The 26,402-nt window shown below is 39.8% G+C and overlaps 1 protein-coding gene across 2 annotated transcripts in view; it reads left to right on the top strand.

The window, feature by feature from the left end:
* The first annotated feature begins 691 nt into the window (after positions 1-691).
* POU2F1 (POU class 2 homeobox 1) overlaps positions 692-26,402 on the top strand; it is a 49,108-nt gene continuing 23,397 nt past the window's right edge. Inside the window, exons 1-7 of one of the 2 annotated variants that reach the window (XM_009070373.1) lie at positions 692-719; positions 5,508-5,573; positions 12,409-12,509; positions 16,300-16,353; positions 18,006-18,125; positions 19,969-20,148; positions 25,964-26,090. In XM_009070373.1, the coding sequence (XP_009068621.1) occupies positions 692-719; positions 5,508-5,573; positions 12,409-12,509; positions 16,300-16,353; positions 18,006-18,125; positions 19,969-20,148; positions 25,964-26,090 (676 nt within the window). Of the gene's footprint in view, positions 720-5,507; positions 5,574-12,408; positions 12,510-16,299; positions 16,354-18,005; positions 18,126-19,968; positions 20,149-25,963; positions 26,091-26,402 lie in introns of those variants that run through there. The other variant, XM_009070374.1, reaches the window with a different exon arrangement.

Genomic DNA, 26,402 nt, shown 5'->3' with positions numbered 1-26,402 from the left:
GCAGGAATAAGATTAAAGGTGCTTAAGTCTGTAGAGTTGTTTCTAATTTGTACGTGTCATTTCAGTGGCATTTGAACAGAACTCTGTCTCTTCCCCTCCCTGCTCCCCTGTGGTACTGTGCTTGAGTTAGGGCTGAGAAGCCAAGCTATTGGAAGAAAATTCATTTTGTTCCCTAATTATTATGCTGGCACTCGGGAGATAATTTTTCCCTTCATGCACTGCCAATTAATATGCAAATGAGCTGATAAATATTTATACCGCGATTTAAATTATGCAGGGAGCGCTTTCAGTGTACTCTGCAAATGAATTGTTCATGGACTTCAAAGTGCTGGCTGCTGTGCTAACGAGAGGAGATTTGCATAAGGCCCTAATCAGGCGCATACTGATTAAGCTTCATTATGGAAACTGCCAGCTGCAATCTTTGTTTCTATTTTATTACAAAAAGGGGAACTTTTCACGCTTCAGTCGCCTTGACAATGTCAGACACAGCTAGTAGGAGAGACTAAAACTCCACACAGCAACTGAAGTTTCCCTGTTCAGTTGAAGATTGCTATGGTGTAACTGAAGTTGTATTTCTCCCCCCACCTCCCCACTCCCTTTCGTGTTCGGTCAGAGCAGTAGTGTAGATTTGATAGAAATTGCCGTTCTTCTGTTCCTTGGACTGTCTGAACCTGTAGAGGATACCACAGCAATGCTGGACTGCAGCGACTACGTTCTAGGTGGGTACCAGCTCAGCTCTTTCTTAGGACACTGAGGCTGTGAGATTGACTATGCATAGAGGCTTAATCACATATGCAGAGGCTAGAGAGGTATTTGTGAGGCTGGAGCTCACCAGTGAATCGGCAGCAAGTAGCTGCCTTGTAGATGGATAGCTAGATCTGTACCAGGGAAATACATGGTTTAATTTGGGTTTTTTTTTCTCTCCTTTCCGTCTCTCCAGGAGAATTCGTTTCCTCTGCACAGACTTGGATGATATTAATACAGACCTTTTGCTTTTAGGATTTCAATCTGAGAAGCATTTGGCTTCTAACAAACACTGGACTTGACTTGCATATCCCTGTGTTGTGAATTTTAAAGCAGTAAAATGAATGTGAGAGAGCCTCAGTCTCAAAGAATTTAGTGACTATATTGAGCCATTCCACAACAGAATGTATGTTTTGTCGGTGTATTTTTAATACAGCAATGCTCTTCTTGTGGAAGAGAAAATAAGGTGGAGTGCACAGTGGTTGCCATTGATACCGTTGCAAGCTGTGCTTAAGGTTACTGAGATAATATATTTCCTGTGCTGAGATTCCAGCAGGACTGCAGAACAGACATGCTATAATTTCTTTTTCATGTCTTTTAAAGTTATTTATAGTAATGGATCATCCCAATTTTACAATAGGATTTATTTATTTTCAAGACTTTTTTCCCAAAAGCTCAATGTGTGTGTGTATTATTATTATTATTGTTATTATTATCATTATTTCTATTATTACTATTATTACTACTATTTTTTTCATTCCATTATATAAGGACATGTAAGAACTTATATGTCAAAGTAAGAGAATATATTTTTGGCTGGTAAATTTTAAAGCAAACATCTGAATGCGGTTCTGAATATGATGAATAATTCTTGGCATGTTTTCACTCATACTGAACTTTGTTTTTTCCATTCACGTCAATGAATGATTTTTGCTGGTGCTGATGGAGTATTAGGCAGTTTCACTTGAATAGGTGAAAGGAAACAGTTAATGGTATATACCATGTTAAGACTTTCTGGGTTTTACTAGCTGTGTACAGTCCTTACTACTCCAGGTTGGTCCAGTGTCCATTGCTTCTTTCTTCTGAATGCTTTTGGAAATGTTACTCATGAGGGTGTGTGAAATCCTGGCACAGAACTGCCTGGTGACACCCTCAGTCCTGCTAGCAGAGTAGCAGTACGGAATGTATTCACTCCTGAGAGTTTGATTTCAATCATGCACCTGCTGCTTTCAATCCTTCCTTCTGTGGAGTTTGTTTTTAGATAATGTTGGCAGAAGTTGTAGCCCAGGGCCTTTATTTAAAACCCAAGTAAAATCTAAAGAAAGAAGGAGAGGTAAAGGCATTAGGGCTTGGTTGTTTTTTTTTAGCCCACTTCATTTGTTTATTCTTTTAATTTTAAAGCACAAATTGTATGAGCATGTATAAACCAAGTAGTCTCTTTATTTGACATATAATGAATCCGTAGGTTTAGTATCCCGCGGATATGAGGCTGTTTTGCTGGTAGCAGTTTTGTGCCTCAGATGTATGTCATACCATTTGCAATGGAAATAGCGGCATTGTTCTTGATGCTTTACATGCAGAAGGCCCACAGATTGAGCAAGAAATAGTCAGCTGGTGAAATAATGGATGTTATCCTTCGTTTGAACCTGAGCACTACCAGAAAGATGTTTCTTCTTCCAACTAGCTGCTTTTTTGCAATAGCAATGTTTGAGGTCTTTGTTAAGGATGAATCTTTACAATAAAATAGTCTCCGTTTAGGCAAGTTTTTTGGTAGTTAAGTAAGCTTTATGTGTATGTCTAGTACTAGGAAACACAGAAAACCTTTTCTAAAAGGATTTATTTTGCAGCATAGCCTGACAGAAAAACATGTCTTGGTTGATTTATGGAAAGAGTTCTGCACAGTTACAACTTTGTGTAACTGAGCAAACTTGCTCATCATGCAGGAAGGTTTCTTGTGTGAGCCTCCTCGTACAAACGAACAGTTGCTGCATTGCTTTGAGTCCTGTGGACAGGACAGCTCTGTCCCTGCCTCTGGGTTAGTTTGCATATTAGTGTGCTGCGCAGTTGCTCTAATACTTCAATTTCTGCAACAAATTAGCAGTGGGAGGCCCTGTGTTTTTCTTGCAGGACTTTTCTGAAGTGGTTTGGTGAATGGATCCCATGTTACTGACAGACAAGCTTCTCAACCTGTGCTCTTCCCTTTTTTTGTTCAGTTGTATCATGAGTTGAGCCCGTCTTCTGCTCTGGGCTTGAAAAATACATCCTATGTCCAATAGCCCCATGAGTTAGCTTAGTTTCCCCAGCTAAATACATTAGACTTGTAAGTGCTCTTTGCTCATTTTCCCATCAGATGAGGACTCTTCGTGTTTGTGTCCAAAGCAAAGACTTTCCTTCAGTGTTCTCAAAACCTAAACTAATTTCAGTAGTCGTGTGTGTGTAAAGGAATGAACTAATGCTGTTTATCAAATGCATGTTGCCTATAAACACTTTAAATAAATGTGCTGTTGCCACAACAATAAACTCAATTTAAGGTACCTGCAACGTGTAGGCAGAGACGTAGTTTGTATTTTTGTCACACACATCGATCAGCAGAAAGTGCCATGCCAACAGCAGACATTTCTGTCCAGTCAGTGGAACCTATGTTCTGTTTCTACAGTGTGGATCATCCAAACCAAATCTGGAAAATTATAAAATAAGGAGCCTGGAAGCAATAGGTTCTCTACCTGCAACCTTAGCAGAGCTCTGTCTTTCAAGACTGTGAACTCACAGCTTGACTGTGCTAAGCTAAGGTGGTGAAAAATAGGGCACAACTTGCAGCCTTTTGCTGAAGTGTGGGCCAGCAGCACTCAGCTACAAAGTTTCTCCTCACTCACTTCCCCCTTCCAAAAAGCAGTTTAACACATCTGACTTCATACTAAGAGTAGAGTTGATAGTTCAGATCTCGTTTACATTTGGCTGAACATTTGAAAGATTTAAGAATAGGCATAGGAAGTTCCTGAGAAGAGCTGAGGCTCTGGAGAGGTTAACTTGTCAGGGGAAGCTTCCTGGTTGTTACGGTCCTCTGGGTTTTCAAGTCTCTACTGGGTTCAACTGCAGCAGTTGTTTATGTGGAAAATTAGTTAAAGAAATACTGATCATGGAATCACAGAATGGGTTGGGTTGAAAAGGACCTTAAAGATCATCTAGTCCCAACCCCTGCCAAGGGCAGGAACACCTTCCACTAGACCAGGTTGCTCAGAGCCCCATCCGGCTTGTATCGAACACTTCCAGAGATGGGGCATCCACTGCATCTCTTGGCAACTTGTTCCAGTGCCTCACCACCCTCACAGTGAAGCATTTCTTCCTAATATGCAGATCTAAACCTGCTCTCTTTCAGTCTGAAGCCCATTCCCCCTTGTTCTATCACTCCACACCTTGTAAAAAGTCCCTCTCCCTCTCTCTTGCAGACCCCATTTAGGTACTGGAAGGATGCTATAAGGTCTCCCCGGAGCCTTCTCTTCTTCAGGCTCTACAACCCCAGCTATCTCAGCCTTTCCCCACCACAGAGGTTTTCCATCCCTCTGATCATCTTGGTGGCCTACTCTGGACTCTCCAACAGGTCAATGTCCCTCATGTGTGCTGGCCTCTCTGGGCAATATCAGATGATGGTACATGGCAATGGTCTGTCATCTCATTTCCAGCTTTCATAGACTGCCATGCAGTGAGGTGTTTGGGCATTCTTGGAACAATCTGAGATAAAGATGCAGCAGTTCATGCTGTTACTGTATTCTTCAGCCCACTGGTATTTTGGAAATCACTGCTTTGATGAAAGTACATGACAGAGGTAACCTTTTCAGCACCTAGGAAGAGAATATTCTGGAGTGAAATGGTCGTTTTAAGCTCATTGAACTTGCTTTTAGCTTGTTATGGGAATGCTTAAGGATTTGGTTACACTTCATTTTATGAACTGGTCTGTCTTGAGATGTTTTTTGTAATTTTGGTTTGTGATAATGTGGCACACTAAGGTCAGTGACAAGGAGTGAGGAGGTAATAAGCTGGAGAGCTGATGCTGTACACAAAACATCTGTATAGATTCCTATATAAGGAAACTATATTCTCTGTCTGCCATCTGGAGAGCCCCTCTGCATTGCACTATATTCAGCTGGCAAGCTTTGAAACGAAGAGCAGGCTTTTCAATAGATTCATCCAGAGGGAGAAAGAAGAGGAATTCTATTTGTATGATTTTGCATTAATATATAGGAAATATAAAATAACTTAATATCATAACATTCCAGTAAAATAAAAATGCAGTATTAGAAAAATGGCATCCCTTCAATTATAATGACTGAATTTCCTTTCCCTTGGGGAAGGAGGGTGGGAAACAAACACAAGAATAATGTAGGCCATGGTGGTCAGACTTAATGTTTTTGAATCTTGATGTAGTCACTGTGTCCCCACCCCCCTTTTTTTTTTCATCTGTGACTTTCATTGTATTGAAAATTAAGTTCCTACCTATCATTGCCCTCCAGCATGCTGTGTTTTATTCCCTTAATACCATGTTTTCACATATGGGAATAATGGCACAGAAGATTTTGAAACAATATTTATCTGGAAGATTCAGTATTGTGTTCTGCTTCTGGTTGTTCTTTTTATGTTATAATCTGAATTAGGGTAAAGTACATAGGAAATTTCTGATGTTCTGTACTTCCCTTGGACAAGAAGGTATAAATACATTTGGGGTTTTTTTGCTATATTGGTTTATCTTTATTTCTGTTTTAATGCAGACTCAAGAATGAACAATCCGTCAGAAACCAGTAAACCATCAATGGAGAGTGGGGACGGGAACACAGGTAAGAAATGATGAATTGGTGCACAGATATTTTCTGGTGGAATTGAATGATATTAAAAGTAAAATTTCTTTGCCAGTTTACTGGAATTAAAAACAATGCAAAGCAACCCCTCCCCCCAGCTACTGTTTTTAGAGTCTTGGGGCCACTTTTGTTATTAGCATTACTGTATGCAGGGCATTAATTCACACCTACTGTATTGGGGCACTGCCCACACTTTGTATGTAAGATTCCCCTTACCTGCATTTTCTGTCTGTACTGTTTCTGATGTTACAGAAAGTCTGGTGGCACTAGCTCTCCATAAGTAATCTCATTTTTTCCTGGCAGAACATACCTTCGGCACTTGTAACTGCTTCATTTATTTTTGGGTTGAAATTTTCCCTGGCAGAGGCGGGCCACTGTCTGATCTTGTTTCCATTTTAGATTTCATTCAAGCTGTCACAACACTTCTCAAGAACAAGTCAAAGGGGGAAAGCATCATTTCTCAACATTAAAAGAAGTGTTAGTCAGCTTTTCTGTGGTAGAACAGAACCTTGAAATTTGGTGGGGAAGAACAGTCTTTGTGTCAAGGTGAATGTGCGTTCTGGCACATCCTTAATATGTGACCAAATTCTAAGCCATTGAAGAAGTTTCTTAAGACACTATAACTTAGTCATGCTGTCTCTTGCTTTAATTCCTTTCTGGAGGTAATTCAGTGTTTATTTCTGGAAGCAAGAGAAATGACAGTTCTGAATGGAAAGTAAATAGTTTAACCTAACTCAGAATGTTCTCTGAGCTCAGAATAGCATTTGGGAAGAGAAAATTCTAATGAAAGGAACTTGTTGCTTTGAAAGAAGTCTAGTTACCTTGTATGAGGCAAATTATTTTTCCTCCTCATGGTTCAATAATAAGAGTTTTAGTTTAAATTCTGCAGTTGTGATAAAATTAACACTTTATTTCATTTTACGCTGCTGTCTCCTCATTCTTTGTGCAAAGCTTTAATACACCTGAGAGTGTCTGAATGTTCCCAGTACTATCCGAGAGGCTGGATGCTTTCTGCCAATGCATGGGGTCAGTAAAAAGAAATTCTGCCACCTTATTAATGTGTGTTTTGTTGCTGACGTCTCAGGTTTTATAATTATGGCATTTTCAATAGGAGAAATATCAGTTCTTTTTATGCACAAAAGTGTTTTGTTATGTATTTAGTGGTTTAGGATGATGATATAAAACATTATTTCAAAAACATAGGGATTGTAAACGGTTCATGATCATAAACAGCATCAAGAGAACGATGGTTTTAAATATCCCTGTAGACTCCTTTGTAGCTGGAGGATGTGTGTAAACTTACGAGAAAATTCAGGCTGCATGACCACAGTTCCCTGCCTATGCCTTTTCCAGAGTGCATTCCCAATGCATTTCCCTAAGTGCAGCTTTAACAGGTAGCTTCACCTAAACTGAGCTGTTAGGGAGAAGGACTTGCTTTATCAGGGGTAGTCCATTATCACAGGAGCATTGCACCTGCTTCTGCAGAGCTGTGACTCAGCTCTCACATGCAAATATTTCATCATTGTGAAGGTGGAGGTGATGGCTTAAAGAAATGGATGGATTGTAGAGCTGCATGTACGTCCCTTCATGTTAAAAGGGGATGCAGTAGCTTTATTTTTCAATGTTGCAATACTAGGGTTAGTTATTACGAAAGTTTGACTCATTGGTGTTCGGAACATTTGGAACATTGCTTCTGTGGTTTAAATGTCTCTGGTCTTTCCTTTCAGTTTTGTTTCCTGACTTCTTAGGTGATACGAGCTAAAGTAATCTAGAATGTTTGAGGACCCTTTGTTCTGCAGTCATTGTTTTGTTTTTAAATGTAGTGCTCATAAACCACTGGAGATAGTGATTGATGGCATTTGTGATGTTCTTTGGGAGCTCAGGCATCAGTTGTATTAGTCAACTTGGCAGATGTTAAACCCTGAAAGGAATACTCACAGAATGTAATTTCAGGCTTCTGATCAGGGTACTTAGGTTATGGTTCTGGCCTCACTGCATACTTAGTGAAAAGAAGTCAGCTTTCAGTTCGGATGCTAAGGAACTGCAAGTGCCATTGATTTTCCTTCAGAGCCTGTGTTTTCCAGACATGCTCCCCAGACAGCATGTGAAGATGATTTTTATAAACACTCTTCTTTTTATAACTTTCTGTAAGTGTCTTATTTTCCAATGACATTTGTAAATAACTTGAGTGTGTTGTGTAAACACTACTAGTCTATCTTTTAAACCTCAGCGGATATTTGTTTGGGTCATGCCTGTATTCAACTGTAGTAAGATGATGCAACTTGAAAAAGTGAACGGAAATTACTAGAGCTAGTGTTCTCAGGGAAAGAAACAGCAGTTGCCACTGGTAAAGATGACAACATCTGTAGTTCTCTGAGCTAACGGCTAAGTTTTGTGGATGTTAAAAAACTAAAGGTTTATATTTCTAGCTCTGACTATTTAGGGAACATTGTGAAGTCCCCTGAATGTATTGGTCAGAATGCAATGCCTGAAATATATAATAACTTTAAAATTTTTGTGCTAACTGGACTTCCCTTTTAAAGATCTTTAAAGAAAAAGCAACTCATATTTCAGACCAGTTAAAAGCAACAACAGAAAAATAGGAGTACGAGAGTTGTTGGATGGCTGTGTTCTTACAGACCTGGTCATTAGTACTGCAGAGTTACAGAAATATTTTCCAGCCTTCAGTTGTGGGTGGACAGTCTGCTTCATACCTACTGGAAAAAGAGAAGTAAGAAGAATGTCTTACAGTAAATGGATAGCCCTTTTGAGCTCCTTTTTATAGGTTGCAACATAAAATTTTCCAAAACATCTCAACCTTTCTGCTTGTTTAATGCATCTTCTTTTTCAAAAGCTGTGTGAGTGCAGTACATGAAAGCCAAGGTTATAATGACTGTGGAAACTGTAGTATTATGACATGTGTTGACATAGCAGCAAAATAATAATTTTTGTAAGTGTAGTGTTTGGAAGCATTCTAGGGATTCTTGCTGGCATTGCTTCGTTCCCAGAGATGGATTTCCAGTTTCCATAAGGAGGAAGTCTGTGGGAGACTAGGAGAGGGATCATGAAATATTCTTCCACTGCTAAAATCCTGGGCAAATATCAATGCTAAACTCATTATTAGTAAATGTGGACAAGGAATCAGCAATTTCTGAGTATTGGGGATATCTCTTTCTCAACACATGCAGAGAGAGAGTGAGCGAGCTGGGGAAATGTACTGATGGTGCTGGGAGATGTCTCACAGAGCACAGTGCAGATACTGACTCCAGTTAGTTGTGAAATCTTCCTCCTCCTTGGTTGCTTTCCCTTCTTGAGTCCTTTCTTGCACCTTACTCCACATCTTCCCAGACCTGGAGTTCCACACTCCTCTTCCCTTCTTACTCAATTTGCAAACTCAGACCGATCTTGAATTTTTGGGAGTAAGTTGCTCTCCTGACTGCAGGTGCAATATTACCTTGCCTGCTCCATTTTGTCATGCCTTTGCCCTCTGGAGGTACAATTCCAAGATGGCATAAACTAATCCATGTTCAGGGTGTCCTAGGGTTTAGTGTTCTGTTCCTTTCCCTGGAATGACACTGTATTAGTTTATGAAGACCAAAAGCAGCTCCGTGAAGTAGCTAAGCAGAGGGCTGAATTTATGCCAGAATTTAAGCATGCTTGAGATGCATTGGACTTGGACTGTAAGGGTGAAATTTCATCCTACAGCTTGACTCAGTCATACCAGCATGCTGGGGGTGGAGCACTCAAACCAAAACGAGCTACTTAAGAACTGCCAGAAAGGCTAGGGCAGGGACAATGTAGTTGGAAGCAAGAAGAAAGCAGAGGTGAAGAGTTCCCACTCCTTTTGGGGTTTTTTTGGTGTTGGCGAGCTCTAGCAGTTGATCACCTTTAGCAGCTGTGGGAGCTGGAGTGGACATGGAAGATGCATGAATACTTGGGATTGTTAAAATCACAATATTTGTGTTTGTGTCTGCTGTGTCTATTAATCATCATAGGTTTTTGTATTCAACTCTTATCTTGAGCAAAAGGGGCATTCTGGGCCTTTCATGTCCTTACAATGTGCTGACCTTCTGCTTCTGACAGCTCCATTTTCCAGCTCCTTATCAGATTTCTTGGATTCCACAGAAATGGTGTCACATCTTTATGAGTACTTTAAAAGCAAGGCCTCTCATATGCTGGACTCGCTTCATTTTCCTTGCTCTTCTTCAAAAGACATAGGCATCCTGGGATAAATGCAAACAACCTGGTTACTATTCCTTCCAAAACTAAGGCTGAATCTGAAGGGGAAATGAACCACTGTACTTCCAAACACCAAGGAAGGCTTAAGATGCAGGTAGAACAGAGAGTGAATGGGTGTGGTGTAGGGTTTTTTTGCTCCGAGTTTCGTTTTGGGAGGCTTGGGGTGAGGGAGTTGGTGTCTTTCAAGATTGAATTTAAAGAAAATGTTGGTTTTTTTCAGTGCCTGGCTAAGCTCTTTTTTTGGGACCTGTGGAGATTTTAAGCTCAGTCTTGGAACTTGCTTTGTTCAAAACTACCACCTAGGAGGCTCATTTCAAATTGCCAAATTAAGAGTCAGCAGAACAGCTAACTGGAACATTGCTTCTGCACACATGCACAGTAGTGCTCTTTTAGTATGGTATTGAGATTTGAGGCTCTTTTTGGAAGGTAGTTAACTAGAACAGCTTCACCAATTTACTTAAGGTGAGGCTTCCAGCTAGTCCTCTTGGAAACAGATAATTTTTTTTAACCCTTGCAAGTTTCCAGTTGGAATGAGGAGTATCTGCCTGTAAGTAGGTTTTCTTACCTGGTTTTTTTTGGGTTTTTTTGGTACTTTGGAGTCCCTGACCATAAGGTGAAAACTAATTCAAAGCCTCTACTTAAATGAAGAGGTGGCAGATTGTTTCCTTTGAAATACAGTAGCTCTTTGTCAGGCATTAATTTTATATATTTACCAAGTCATCTTTCCCTTCCTTTTGGCATTCTGCATTGAGAGAATTCTGCAGTTTGCTCAAAAGAATGAAAATAGATGAGATTCTTCTAGCTCTTTCCAGCAGACCTTATCATCTACCTTTCTCTGGAAAAAGGCAACCAAGTTGCATTCATTCAGGATCAATTCAGACCAGCAGTAATCCTTCCATTCACTTTGAATTGGAATTTTAGACTCATTAAGCAACATAATTTCACCTGGTTTAAAATTGGAATGTTTTTGACATGTCTTTGGATCTTTACCTCTCTGAAGTTTGTAAACCTTGGCCCAAAGCATAGAATTAAAAACTCGGGAGTAGACCTGCTCTTCCCCCACAGCACTTGTACCAAAGCTGCATCAAAGGGCCTCTTTAGGTATACCTTACATGGATGCTGGAAAGATACATTGTGTCTGTATTTAATTGAAGAGTGACTCACTCTTTGGAAATGTTAGCTGTGTAAGCTGTTTGTAGGTGAAAATACCAACATGAAATATGGGACAGTCTATTTTACTAATCAAATTTTATGCCTCCTTGTTTTTGCAGATGTTTCCAAGGAATAGCAACCCCCCATTGTTGCTTAAGAACTGTGATGCTTGCTTAGTAGATAACCTAGTTATTTTATATCAAAGAATGTAGATGATGGAAGGAATTTTGAAGTAGGAGTTAGTTGAACACCTCTCCATAGGCACTGAACAAAATCTGATTGTCATGAAGAGTAAACATGCAAGTCTAAAGCTGGTTTTGCTTCATTTCAGTCATGCAGTTTTAAAGATTGCATCGCGTGTTCTAGAAATTCCACACAGCCTGATACACCTGGAGTCTCCCTTCTTGCTATTTGCCACTGTAGGTAGTAACACCCAACACACAAAACTTGTTGATAATTCCTAATGTTGGTTTTATTATCTCCCCACAGAATGATTCTTAAAAGGTTGTATACAGTTCCTCTTGGCAGAAGATAATTCTAGTTTCTTATGGGAAAAAATGTTGGGTTTTTCCTTTCCCTTTTTCTTCTCCCAGATGGATTATTTTGGGGTGGTTTGGGGATTTTCCTGTCTTCTGAGCTGTTTAGGAAGAAGACAGCAAAAATGTAGGAAAATAATAAGGTTTTAGTTATATGAAGTAAATGTATATAAGTATATAAGCAGGTGCAAGCCCAGGCAGTTATCTAGTGAGAGCTCTGCACAAATTTTAATGGCAGTGTAGAGGTATCTTTTATCAAAAGAGTAAAATTGAGGCCCGTAACTGCTATGCATATATGGGACTCCTGTTTTCATCAAGTATCATTTTACCTGTCTTTAGTGAAAGGTGACCTTATATAAACCTTGCTGCTGGCACTTTCTGAACTTGAAGATAGTCTTCAACTGCTGGATAGAGAGTGCATGGAAAATGGAAACACAGTTTAATCTTGGCAGCATGACCCATTTGGTTCTCAGAACATGCAGAGAATGATGGGGTAACAGTGTACATAGAAACACAGTATCATAGAGTTATTTAGGTTGGAAAGGACCTTTAAGATCATCAAGCCCAACTCTTAACCTAGCACTGCCAAGTCCACCACTAAACCATGTCCCTGAGTGCCACATCTACGTATGTCCAGTGTACACAGAGTAGGTAAGATAATAGAAGCTAAAGAAAATGTGGTGTTGATTTTGTTCAGCAGACAGATGCTCTGTTACTGAAGTCTGGACACTGCTTCCCCCTTTCAGTGAAAGAATTCAATTCTTTTTACTCTGAGTGGTTTTGTACTACATGGGATCGAGATAATAGCAGGACACTTAGGAGTATTAATTCTTAATCCACTTCTTAAAAGTAATAATTAATAGTTTTAAATATCTCTCTTTCTCCAGGCACGCAAACAAATGGCCTGGACTTTCAAAAGCAGCCTGTGCCTGTCGGAGGAGCAATCTCTACAGCCCAGGCCCAGGCCTTCCTTGGGCACCTTCATCAGGTAAGAGAAGACTCGTTTCAAAGTAGAGAAGACTCAGGCAGGTACAAATGCAGCTGTTCTTATGGGCTTTATGTTCTCTCTTTCTGTGAATGATGGGTAGTCATAAAGGAACATGTTGGTAGATCACATGCTTAAATAGCATGGATGGGGAAAAGTTCTTGTTGTGGCACTGACTTCATTGCAGTAGGCTGCAGAAAATGTCAAGATAGGGTGAGACCTATTTGGGAGAACTAAAAATCAGCTTCTTGGGGACTTGAGAATGCCAACATTTTGTGGTGTGTCTTGGAAGGTTTTTTTGTTGGTTTTGACCTTAACAGAGATACCAAATGGAAAGGCAAGGTAAAATTTAATCTTTTTGGGAAAGGGTTTTATCAGCCCAACAGCTGCCATGGCTTCAAAACTGTCACTGTCTAGTTAAAAACGAGAAGTGGTGTCAGATGGGAGTCAGTACTATGCTCTGTTCTTCCACATTAACTAGAAAGATGAAGCTTATCATACTTAGTAAGCATATATGGTTGGTGAGGGTTTAGTAATTTTAAAAGTTATTTCAGTGACCTGTTTGTCAGATGATATTCAGACTTCTAATACTATCCCTCTGTTCCGCTGCTGCTGTGTTTAGGGAATCAAAGCTGAACTTCAGATGTAGGCTGAAGCAAAATGGGGCATCCCTAGGTGAAGAGAAGTTTAAGGGGCATTTTTTGTAGTTTTTTTATCTGTTCGCACTTGATGTATGAAAACAAATGTCCTAATTTCTTTCCCTTCCTCAGCACCAAGTTTAAACTTTAAAATACTGTACCTAATTGGATGACCTTGAATGTTTGAGGTCTGAGGTTGCACAGTTATTGTGGTATAATTGAAGTGCTGAAGCTTTTATGCCCTCTTTTAAGAGCTCTGAACTGCCGTTTTATTGTATGGAACATTCCACACGTCTTGTCATATAATTGCAATTTTCCTAGTAGATTGGATTATATAGGACCTAGGGAGTGCCACTGTTTGAATTTGCTGAACCAATAGGCTGTTGTAGGCTGCCTTTATGCGGAGGGAAGCTGACTAATTTTCATGGGTTATCAGTATGTGTTTAACATAGGTTCAGATGCAGCTGTTCTGCAGAATTGTGTCTGTTTGTTTCAGTTTTTGTTTTGTTATATTGATTGATCCAGGACAGTAATTGTATTTATCATAGTGCTTTATCCTCCTTTGGAAAACTATTTAACAGTTGTCAAGATCTTCATAACTTAATGTTTGATAAAGTGTGATTCATTTCTTGAAACTAGTTCAAAGGAAAATCTCAGCCATTCTTTTATTCACCTGCAGGTGTGTGGGAATCTATTGTCAAACTGTCCTCTGCTAGTGTGGCTGCTCTTAGTGGGGTGTTATTCAACCTTAACACACAGTGCTTTCCTCTAGGCTAATGCAAAATATTGGGCTGTAGACAGCATTCAGGAACAGTTTAATTTCTGATTTGAAAATGTTGTTTCTGTGGTGAAAGGGGTGTCCAAATTGCATTCAGAGAGATTTTCAGGAATACCCTGACTGTACCTGAGTGAGATACATTTATAGTCTTTTATGTGGCTTTTGTGTAATTTTAAAGTAATATTTCTGAGTATACATTTTGGATGGCAGGGCATTGTTATTTAGGCTATTCTCTGCTGTTAATCTGTATTAAAAACTCAGATTGCATGGAATCATCAAGGTTGGGGGAGACCTCTGATACCATCGAGTCCCGTCATTAGCTGCCACTGCTGGAACCCCTAAACCATATCCTCCTGTATCAGATCCGGACGCCTCTTAAACACTTCCAGGGATGGTGACTCCACAGCCTTCCTGGGCGACCTATTGCAGTGCCTGACCACCCTCACAGTGAAAAAAAAAAAGTTTTCGTAACATCTAGTGTGAATCTCCCATCTCAGCTTACGGCTGTTCCCTCTAGTCCTCTCACTGCAGACATGGCAGAAGAGACCATCCCCCACCACTCTTCAACTCCCTGTCAGGTAGTTGTAGAGAGCCATGAGGTCAGCCCTGAGCTGCTGCTTCTCAAGGCTAAACAGACCCAACTCCCTCAGCCCTTCCTCATACAACATATTTTCCAAACCTTTTATGAACCTTGTTGCCCTTGGCTGGACTTGCTCCCGTGCCTCAATGTCCCTTTTAAATTGAGGGGCCCAAAACTGAATACAGCACTTGAGGCGTGGCCTCACCAGTGCCGAGTACAGGGAGATGATCACTGCCCTAGTCCTGCTGGCCACACTGTTCTTGATACAGGCCAAGATGCCTTTGGCCTTCTTGGCCACCTGTGCACACTGTTGGCTCATAGTGAGCCAGCTGTCAACCAGCACCTCCAGGTCCCTTTCTGAGAAACAACACTCATGCCACTCTTCCTCCAGCCTGTAGAGCTGCATGGGGTTGTTGTGTCACATGTGCAGAACCTGGTGCTTTGCCTTATTGAACCTCATGCAGTTGTCCTCAGCCTATTGATTGAGTCAGTTCAGGTTTCTCTGTAGAGTTTTCCTACCCTCAGGCATATCAACACTCTCACCCCAACTTAATGTCATCTGCAAATTTACTGAGGGTGTGTTCAGTCCTCATGTCCAGATCATCAGCAAAGATGTTAAATAGGACTTGTCCCAGTACTGAGCCTTGGGGAACACCAGTAGTGACTGGCTGCCAGGAAGAGGTTTTCTGGAAGTGTTTTCTTGGATGTACAACATGTTTAGTAAGTCTAGTACCTTCATTTAGAGTGGTAGGAAATATTTCCACAGTGACTTTTAAGGGTTGCCTGTTCAAATATTCGGTTATTAATTTCACATACTGCAAGTTTTCTTGTGGACTCTAGTTTGTGATGTGTGTTATGTGGGGACATCTTTTTACAGAGGCAGGACTGCTACATTGTGCTTTGCTTTATTGTATCCTTACATGTTGCCTGGTTTTCAAACATGGGCAGAGGTGGAATTCTCTACAGGCTGTAACTCTGACCTTTGAAAGTGTTGATAATTAATTATATAGCATTCCTTCTTTATAACTGGGAGTGCTGGTAGAAACAAGGCGAGACTGATTAAAATGATATTCAGTAAATGAAAATACAGCATTTGTTGTACAGAGAAAATGCTTATTAGAGATAAATAACACTCTTAAATCTCACTTTCTGAAGCATCTGTTTTTCTTCACTGCTAACCCACAAGACCTTCCTCGGGCCTGTTAATCACAAACGTTGAATTCAAGTTTTGAGTAGACCTGAATACAGCCTCTGTAAAGTGTCTCTTGTCCTCTGTTTTAAGATCTTTTCAGTTGGCTAAGGACTGCAAATACTTGAATGTGTTGATTTGTGGGAGAGTGTTTGTGCTCTGGATTCTGTACTGTTCAGGTGATTGCTCCTCTGTCACATAAGAAAGTGGGTGAATGCAGTGTTGGGGTAAGACCCATTCTGAAATATTAGTAGGCTGATGATGAGTAGAACTCAATGACCTTCCGTGAAGCCTGGATTTTTTGACCAGGAATAGGACTAGGTAGCCTGTCCACCCTGATAGGGTCTGTTTCAGCTCCTTTCATGATAATATCTAGGTCCCTAGGCAGGATACCTTCAGCAAGAGGTAGACAAATAACACTGTGGAAGTCTTAGAGATCTTTCTCAGCCTGGAGCACCACCTCTGTTTCACTGAGTCAGGCGTTAGAGGGGCATGCATTGTTCTTGGGGGAGTTTTTATTCAGATATGGGTGGGAAGATTGTTCTTTTTGCGTTGTTAGTTTTCTGTGGATTCTACATTATTTCATTTCCGTTTTTGCACTGTTGTAGGTCCAGCTCGCTGGAACAAGTTTACAGGCTGCTGCTCAGTCCTTAAATGTACAGGTAAAGACAGTTACCTTCTGCTGCTCATCCTTCTCTCATACCAAACAGTATTATGGTCCCATTAGAGATAGTTTTTAACCTGTGATAAGTTACACTGTTTCTTGAGCCTAACTGGTTTCGCAAGTGAGAGCTTTGAAGGACTAGTAGTTTTACATCTGTAAATCAGGTTCAGGATTGTCAATATTCAGACACTGGAGTTGTTTGACACATGCAGTGATCATAGCTTAATGCTGAGTTTCAGTCAGGTGTTGTACCATGAAAGCTATAAAACTGTAGGAATACTCCCTGTTCTTCCATTTATTCACTTATTTTAAACACATAGCAAGTATTAGTTTGCTGTTTGTCCTTACTTCTGGTACTGAATATAGAAATATAGTGTAGCATTAAGAACGTAATGTGGCTTGCTTAGATTGCCTGTGTAAATAACACAGAGTGATTTCAAAATAAGTCAGAGTAATTGTTGCTTAATACTGTACGTGAGACAACAAAGCTTTCAAACTTTTTTATGATGCTGAATACTTGGGTCTATCAGCTAATGTTCCACTTCCTCTCAGTACTCTATTAGGGGCAAGGGATGCAGTTTTATTGAAAACTGGTTTCAGTATTGCTTGTTATTAAAGAATGTAGGTAGTGCATTACATGAAATGCAATAGAATGTGGACCCACTTATACATAATAACAATTTGGAAAGAAGAGGAGGTATAGTGACCTTCCTTTCTTAGAGGAAGAAGGCAGAAAATTGCCTTGGTTGCCATGGTAAACTTCCATCCCTGAGAGAGATGTTGGCAAACAGGCTGTATCTCCAGTGCAGAATGTTTACAGTCCTGCGCTGTAATTATCGCTCAATGACTGGCAGAATTAATCAGAGCCTTTATGTTAATTAGCCTGCTCTGCAGTCCCCAAAACAGGTGGTGGAAAATATGCAAATCTATGCAGAATTTTAATGTTCTGCATAACCAGTTTTAATTATCATAAAACTCTCTCCCCCTCTTCATGCACTTGCTTTTCCTCCCTCATGTCTTCACAATTTCTTCTGTTTAAAAAAACAAACAACCGAACCACAAAAATAAATCATAATAAACTGGAATCTTTTAAAAGAAAGCAGTATTAAATTAAATAAATGCTAAACTTTGCTTATTTACAAGCACTGTATATGTTATGTATTTTGCTATAGGTAGGTAAACCTGTGAGGATTTTTCACAACAGTTCTGTATAAGCCAACAGTATGATGACTTAGAGGTGCAGGATACAGATATAGAAAATGGAAACACAATCTCCTTTCCCTCTTTCCATTGTTCAGGATTTTAGGCAATGCATAATTTTAACAGGCTTCTCTTTCTTTATGGCGAAAGGTAGTGTCAGCTTCAGTTGCATTGCATAAAATGAAACGAGACCTGAAAATAATGTCAAAGAGTTACAAGAGACCTGAGAGTCTCTTTTGTTTTGTTTAAACTGCATTACCTACAGACATGTTTGAGCAGTCGTAGCTGAGATGGTGGGCACACAGCACCATTGCTTAAACACATTCTTAAAATAAACCCAAGGGCTTTTTGTATGCAGATGAAAGATTTTTATTGTGCAGTGTTGAGATAGCAGTGTTATACATTAACATCTGTTTTACACTATAAAGAGTTGTATTTTTTTTTGACTAGTCTAAATCTAATGAAGAATCTGGGGACTCTCAGCAGCCAAGCCAGCCTTCCCAGCAGCCTTCAGTGCAGGCGGCCATACCCCAAACCCAGCTCATGCTGGCCGGAGGACAGATCACTGGGGTAAGACTTACCCACACATACTGCAGTCAGCCTCCTGATGGCAGTATTGGCAGCAGTCCCCACACAGCTGTCAGTGAAGGTTATTGTCGACTCCTTTAACATAGGAAAAACCTTCAGTGAAAGTGTTTCCCTAGGGGGAAAAAAAGCAAACTGGAGTTTGTTGCAAAGTATTTGCTTCCAAACGACAACAGAAAAAGAAGCGTTCTTACTCTCTGTTCTCAGTATCTGGCTTGACTCTGCAATGGAGTTAAAACCTGGTGTGTATACAAATAAGAGTCACTGATGTCATAGAGATTTTTTTTTTCAAGATTAAAATGAGGCATGGGAGAATGAGCCTAAATCTTACTAGATTACTGGGTGAAATACAAAAATTATGGCAACTGGTAATTCTTCTCAGACACATTTCTTTTTAAGTATATTAGTGCTTGCTTTAAGCCTATTCAACCCTTCTGTTTTACCTTGCCATTTTTTATAATTGCAAGGGTTTGGGAGTAAATATACAGTAACTGTTGTTTTAGACTTTCTGGTGTTTTTGAATTCCTGTTAAGGCTTTCAGTCATTTATAAAAAGGAGAAGTTTTTTGAATGGGCTGGCTAAAGAACTTACTTGCCTGTAATCAGTTTTGCAGTTTTAAGAGTGAGTTTGTGTGTTAAAAGGAGTTTAGAGCAGTTGCTCCAACAGTGTATTTATGATTTGAAGTATTAGGTTAGATCATCTCTACATGTGAATGAAATGTCTTAATTTCAGGCTTGATTGTTAAATCTTCTGCTACAATAGTGAATAAATAAACATCCTATTTAGTTTTCAGTTAATTGCGTTTGAAAATTTTAAAAGTAAGACTGTTTTAATATGTTGTTAAAACTTGGCATATTTTATTATTCTTTTGCATTCTCAAAAAATACTGGTTTGTTTTAATTCATGATTGTCTACTGTCATGAAACATTCAAAACTCCAGGCCTATGCAGATATGGATTGTAGTAAATATGGGCATCAAGATTCATTTACATGTAAAGGAGAGGCTGCTGCCACCTGTTCCACAGAGATAATGCGTGTTTGGGAAAGGGAAGGGATGTAAAGTTGCCAACTCTATTCTATTAAAAAAAAAAAAAAGCAGATGGGGAGACTTGGAGAGAAACAAATGGAGCTCATGTTCTTTACTTATATCTTAGGGCATAATGGAAATGATGGAATATGGCAGGGATTCATGCTAATGTGTTCCTGTCCTGCTTCGCATTCATCTGGCTAATCACTTGCTGTTCTGCTGGGTGTAAATTTCCTTTCAAATCCTGGCAATACTGATTCTTTTCTTTTGCTTGCTACTTAATTACCTTTTTCCTGAAACTCCTGGTAGACTTGTGAAGATAACTTAGGATATGGTTAGGTTCTGTAGGTTCCAGTAAGTGCAAACGTTTGCGTTCGTGTCCTGCTTCGCATTCATCTGGCTAATCACTTGCTGTTCTGCTGGGTGTAAATTTCCTTTCAAATCCTGGCAATACTGATTCTTTTCTTTTGCTTGCTACTTAATTACCTTTTTCCTGAAACTCCTGGTAGACTTGTGAAGATAACTTAGGATATGGTTAGGTTCTGTAGGTTCCAGTAAGTGCAAACGTTTGCGTTCGTGCAGTCTGGTTTATGTCAGGTCTGTGGTAGGTTGGTTCCTACACCGTGTTGAGTAGCCAGATGTCCTTACTGAAGGCCAGAGTCACTGGCCAGTTAATGGCTGAACTGTAGTAATAGTCCTAGGATTGCCTGCTTAACATAACTAGTAACGAGCTAGCTAATGACTTTGTAGCTGAAGTGGCTCTTTCCATTATTAATGGCTGTGTTTTCTAATTGTTTATAGCTCACGTTGACGCCAGCCCAGCAACAGTTATTGCTACAACAGGCGCAGGCACAGTTGCTGGCGGCTGCAGTGCAGCATTCAGCCAGTCAGCAGCACAGCGCTGCTGGTGCCACCATCTCGGCCTCTGCTGCAACGCCGATGACGCAGATCCCTCTATCTCAGCCAATACAGATTGCACAGGTGAGCCTTGAGGCTTGAGAGGGTGGAAAATAAAGAGGTTTGGCTAATCGCACCATTCGATAAAACTTTTATTCCTCGTTGAGTGAGTTTCTAGGGTCCCTGAGTATTGTTAGTCTTTCCACACGCATGCTTGGCTGAATGAGGTTGAAGTTGATAGTCTTAGCAAGGAATGGGTACTAGCTGCTCATTGGTTCCACTGGGCTTCTGAGTTTGTACTAGAATCTGACCAGGTGCTGCATTTTCTGAATTTTTCTCCTTGTAGTTAGCTTGAGAAAGGACGAGAAGAGGTGTAGAAAGATGCTCATAGAAATGGCAGTTGTTGAGACCTGTATGGATGGGAAGTGATACCTATGTATCACAAAGGATGCTTGTCAGACCCAAATGGTGCTTGTTAGAAGCGAAATGCTAGACCTGAAGAAAGGCAGTTTGACTTGACACATTGGTGTGCTATTTTGGCTGGGTGCATGATGCTCAGAGTTCAGTGACAAAGAATGGGCATTCTTGTGTGTCTAGAGAAGAACTTGCTGGAATGAGTCTGGTGCTGGGATCTGTCCAGTTCCATGTTCTGGTACTAAGTACCTGTTAATTCTGAAGAACTGTTTGTCAAGGAAGTTATGCTTACTAGAACCAGTAAGGATCCTCCTGGGTCTTCCAGGATTGGCTTAATTCAGTGTGGAGAATGCAGTGCCACTAACTCGATGCTTAGTGTATATATATATATATATATGAATCTCCTTAGATTTCTGGTCAAGGGTAATGAAATGTACAGCTTAGGCATCTTGAGTACTACTAGGAGGTGATTGTGTTGCTCATGCTGAGGTCCATCTTTCCATAGATTAAGGTTTTAAGTACGTAATATCCTTTTGATTAGTCTGACTGTGCAAAGTGTAATCTCCGAAGTTGCTGCTTCTTAGAACGAGCAGGTTTTTAAGACTGTCTCACACTTTCTGTTCTCTTGTATTGAACTGGGATGAAGTGTTTAAAAAGTGAGGATTGATTAAGGACAAGAATGGAAATGTCACAATTACCTGTGAAGTCCTTTGGTGAAATGGGCAGTTCATTTATTGTGCTAGTGCAGTAGTTGAATAACAGCCTGGCTGTGCTGTCAGGCTTTCATTAGCTGAAGTGACAAACTTGTAGCAGTTCTGACTTCTCTGGCTGTCCTTAGAGAGGCCAGAGTGATGCCATCCTACATTTAAAAGGCCAGTACTGATGTTGCCTGCAGACACCCTCACACTGAACCTCTTGTTGCACTGTGACGAGTCATGTGACTAAATGTTAATATGCCTTTTAGCAAAGGGTCCCACTGCTGTGTCATGATATGGAGATGACTGAAGGATGTAGCATTCAAGGAAACATGTAATTCTCAAGACCATCTCTTAACTTTGTTAAGCCTTTGTAGCCAATAATACAGACAGATTTCCAGAAAAGAATGGGAAATTGTAGTTAAGGACTTGAGTTGAGGAAATTGATAGTTAGCTTCTAACATCTCTCCATGCACCTGCCACAGAGTTCCCATTTGATATTATGCAAGTCTTCTAAGTAGGTAACTCACAGGTGTGTGCCTCTTGTCTTCTAGGTGTGCAGCTTAAGACAGCAAGGTCTGCTTTACTGCAGTGTGGTACACTGAGATTTCATATTAATAAAATCTGTACCTTGAACTCTTTGGCTTCACGTTTGTCAAATACAGCACCAAAGCAGTGGATACCTTTGAATGCAGTGTTGCCCATGTGTGAGATGTTGCTAATCCCTCTCTGCTACTTCAGTGGGAAGCTCTGAAAATGTGTGAAGCATATACAGTTGTTAATTTTGTACTGTGTTTTTCTCCAGAACTTAGAAAATCTTTAGAGAAGTGTTTGAGAGGAGTTGAAAAGATCAGGCATGTTCTATTGAATAGGAGCTTCTGAAGTGAGCATTGTGTCATTCGTGCACATGATTGAGCTAAAGGCCTGATGAAAAATAGCATGTGATCAACCATGACACGTGGGGAACAAATTAAAGCTGTACTTGTTTCCTGATGCTTCTAATTACTTAAATGTTTGACTTTATAATTAATTTCTTTTAGGATAGGTTATTTTGTTACATGAGTGAGCTTGGTTGAATCTTGTTAGCTACCTCGTATGATGAAAGTACAGGGCATAATTTGTGCAGGTGTTGGATATAATTTGAGATACTTTATGGAAAGGATCTACCATCTAGGTTCATAGGTAGATAACACCATGCTCTTTGATCCGTTTAGGCAACGATCTGTAAGCAGTGCTCAGCTTTGTTTGTGTTGCTATTGTAAACATATAGCTGATTACACAAATAGCTGAATGTTTGTTTTAATTGATGATTTTTGAATAATTGATTAACTGGCAGGTCTCTGCAGCAGGGGGATTACCATATTTATTTTAATTAACTAATTGCACAAGCATGACTTCTTTAATGTGCACTGCAGTTCACATAAGGTGTTTGCTGCAGCAGCCTGGTAGGATGCTAGTGGTGCTGCTAATCGACACTAAACTGTTGTACCGCGTTGTGGAGTTCTTTGTAAACTCTACTTGTTTTCAGGATCTGTGATCAGTGTTTATATGATGTAAACCTCAAAATGACAGAGGTGCTTAGGTTTGTGGTGAAGTTGTAATTAGAGATAATGGCATTGAATTTAGAACTTTAAAAAAACCCCAATCATCTTCCTCGTGACAAGACATAGCACTTGACAGATTATTCTGCAGAGGTAGGATTTGGATTGTTTTGGTCTTTCTAAATTGTTAGAAGGCACCAGAAGACATGCATATTTCCCTGAAAGTCTTTCCATCTCTTTCTATATGCCTGTGCTAGCATACAGATTTTTACATTGAGGGAGGAAAAAAAAAAGATCAGTATAGGAAAACAGCGTTGGCTTTGTTCGCATGGTTGCTATTGAGAGATTTATTGTAATGGTATAATTAACTAAATAAGAAACTTTCCCAAGGTAGAAATAAAGTTGGATTTCAAATGAATTTGAGGGTCTGTGGTAGGGCTATTTAAGAGTGATTAGCCTTGGAGGTATCATTCTCATTCTGCGTTACAGAATTATATTTCTGTAGTTAAACAAGACTTAGCCAACATTCCATTTACCAAGGCAGATGCATGGAATAAGATTGCTTATACCAGTTATCCCTGAGGCCTCAATTTAAAAACAGTTTTCTCATATTGAAGTGTAAGAGCCTGATGATAAGAGCTGTCATGTCTTAGCTGGGTAGCCTGTGTTATGAATACTATAGTCTTAAACAAAAAGCTTTCCTCCTTTGATCTTACAGATACACTGCTACTGTTTCTTTGTATTCTTTCTTGTATGTAACTCCATCTCCTGTGGTGATACTTTAAATCATCTGAGATCTACTTGGTCATCTGGAGTGATTTCATTTGTTTGCTTTTGGTGGGAGAGGTCCTCATCCTGTCTGGTTTTCTGTGGATACTTTTCCTTGTACAATTTCTTCCCAACTCTTCCATTTGTGTTTCTGCTTTTTCTCTTATTTACCGCTGTTTTCATCCTGCAGCCTCTCTTTGTTTCCTTCCACCCAGTATTCATACTTTCAGCTTGCTCTACACTTTGCTTTGCTGCTTTTAACTCTGCATCTAGTCCTCACATCCAGTTCAGAAGGAGCCCCTCTGTGCTGGAGAGTTGGCTCAGTCTGCAGAGGTAACCAGTTGAGCATTGAAATTCAGTGAATAAATGAGTGGAGGTCCATGTCATGTTGACTGCAAGAAGAGTTTTTGGTAGCAGTTTGGACCAATGTGATGTTATGATACAAAGTCAGAAGAAACACGGAGTTCAGGGGAAAACTGGAGCAGTTAATTATCTCTTTATAAGAAGGAAATTGGTCTTGATTTTGTAGGAATGGTTGCATTACTTCTCAAATTTTCTGAAAGCAAACAATGCTATTGACTTTAAAGACACTCTGTTCTGCTCATGAGCACTTTTTAAAGTTTTACCATTCTTTTATAAAATGGAAGTTTCCATTTCTTAAAGTGTTGCTTGGTCAATCCATTCAGTGTCTGTCTACAATATTATTACACTGCATGCATTCAACTTAACATGACTCAGTTGCCTCAGTGATTGATGGCCAGTGTCTGTGTAATGCAGGTTAAGTAGTCGTTTTCTTATAACTCATGTCTATGGTCTCATAAATCAATGGACTCTCTATTTCTTTCCTCCCTAGTCTTCCTTTCCACCCACTGACACTCCCCACCCCTCTTCCCCAGAAGGAGATTGTTGCAACTTTCCAGTTATAGTTTAACAGTTTTAAAATAATGTAAGGTCAGAGACAGATAACAGCATTCTGAAAATGGTTGTATGGTGTAAATAAGAACTTACTCTTGTCAGTCTGTCTTGACTTCCCATCAGCATATCCATTGCTGGCAGTTAATGGCCTTTCACATCTGCTGTGGGAGTGCTCAGTAACCTGCATCAGCCCAAGTGCATGGGGGCTGTGTTCCTGGCCCTCAGGAGCAGTTCTTTGTTAGTCTGGCTCAGTTGAACTCAAGCATGTTAGGGAGTATGTTAAAACAAGAGCTGCATTCAAGCAGGGTGAGCACTGTTAAGGAGCCAGCCAGCATTGTTATGTCTTCCAACTGCTGGACCTCAGAAAGACTGTATCTATACCCAGTGTCTGAGTGTAAAACTTGTGTGAAATAGAGTTTGGGAGTTGTCTTGTTTGGTTGGTTTGGTTTGGTTAATGGGAGCTTGCAAAGTGTGGGAAATATTTCAAGGTTTTATGCACCTGCTTGTTGAGTATTTTGAAGTATCCTCTCAGAAAGAGGTAACGATTCCACACATAGGTATAGGTAGTTTCCATGGATTACCCACTGTTATGTTGGCTGACTTCACAATGTGCTTCATTTTCCAAATTTCAGTTACTCTTGTTATTGTCCTGCTTGGAGAAGATGAAAAGAAAAAGGCTAGTTTGGGCAAGGGGCAATATTTTTAAGCAGTTCTCCAGCTAAATGACAAGTCGAAGCATTTTTCTTGATAATTAAGTTTCTCAGACATTCACATTTTACATTGAGACTATTCATTTAATTACAGAAAATTAATAGTTCTGAATGGTTTAAATACATAAAAGTAGGGTTCTAAAATAATACAGCGTTTTGGATGATTCCTTTTAGCCTTTAATTATAGTCATATCTATTAAGCTTATTGTAATTTGTTTCAGCCCTAATGAAGTATATTTATTTATTGAGTTAGCTACTTTCCAACATTCGAACTGAACAACCAGAGTGCAGACAAGGAATCTGTAATGTTTTGCTTTCCTTTTGTTGATTCAAATGGTAATTGCAGATTGTTGTTACAAACAAAAATAGCTCCCAGCTAATGTGCTCAATCTGTAGCACAGTTGCATCCTCAGAAAATAAGTTTGAGAAACTGGAGTGCTGATAAGTCTAAATTATTTGAAAACTCCAGCATTTTGGGGGAGAGGGAGATTGAGTTTTTGTTTGGTTTGGTTTTTAAAGCAGAACAGTGGTGGAAACACTTTGCTGGGTTATTTGGTAAATAACTTTTGGGTTTATAAATGACAGTGAAATTCAAATTGTCATTCTAAAGGATATGCAGTAGCAGGACTGCTGCTGTGTTTGACGCCCCCTTTACCTCCAAATGTTTGGGTGTAACTGGTTGATAGGAAATCTAGTTACATTGGGAGTCATGGCTGCCTTAAATGTCTAACACACAGCTCTTTCTTTTCTTTTTGTTTCTTTTTTTTGTTTGTTTGTTTGTTTTTGGTTTGGTTTTGGTTTGTTTTTGTTTGTTCCCTCCTTTTCTTTTTTTTTCCCCTTCCCCTGTTTCCTTAAGGATTTACAGCACTTGCAGCAGCTTCAGCAGCAGAATCTCAACCTGCAACAGTTTGTGTTGGTGCATCCAACAACCAACTTGCAGCCAGCACAGTTCATCATCTCACAAACACCGCAGGGGCAGCAGGGTAAGTGCTCTTTGCCAGAAAAGAAAATCATACATAGCTTTTTAGAGGAGAAGGTGAAACTAAGGTGGTTCATGCAGTTAATCCCTATGGTTTGTCAAGTTTTGATAATCCCTAGAAGAAAAACAGTATTCTAATTAGGAGACTCTAGCAGGTTGTCCCTTTCTTCTTGTTAGACATTAGCCTTGTCAAAAGTTTTGTAGCTCACTTCTCAGGGAGGATCAATCCAAAGAGCATATAATGGGAACATTTGTTAACCACAAGGCTTCTTGGAAAGTACTGCAGGATCTGAATTTCTGGGTCAGGCTCTCAAGA

The sequence above is a fragment of the Acanthisitta chloris genome, unplaced genomic scaffold (assembly GCF_000695815.1).
Source record: "Acanthisitta chloris isolate BGI_N310 unplaced genomic scaffold, ASM69581v1 scaffold672, whole genome shotgun sequence".
Lineage (NCBI taxonomy): Eukaryota > Metazoa > Chordata > Aves > Passeriformes > Acanthisittidae > Acanthisitta > Acanthisitta chloris.
The sequence above is the reverse complement of the archived record's forward strand: the minus strand, read 5'-3'. Positions and strand labels throughout refer to the sequence as shown.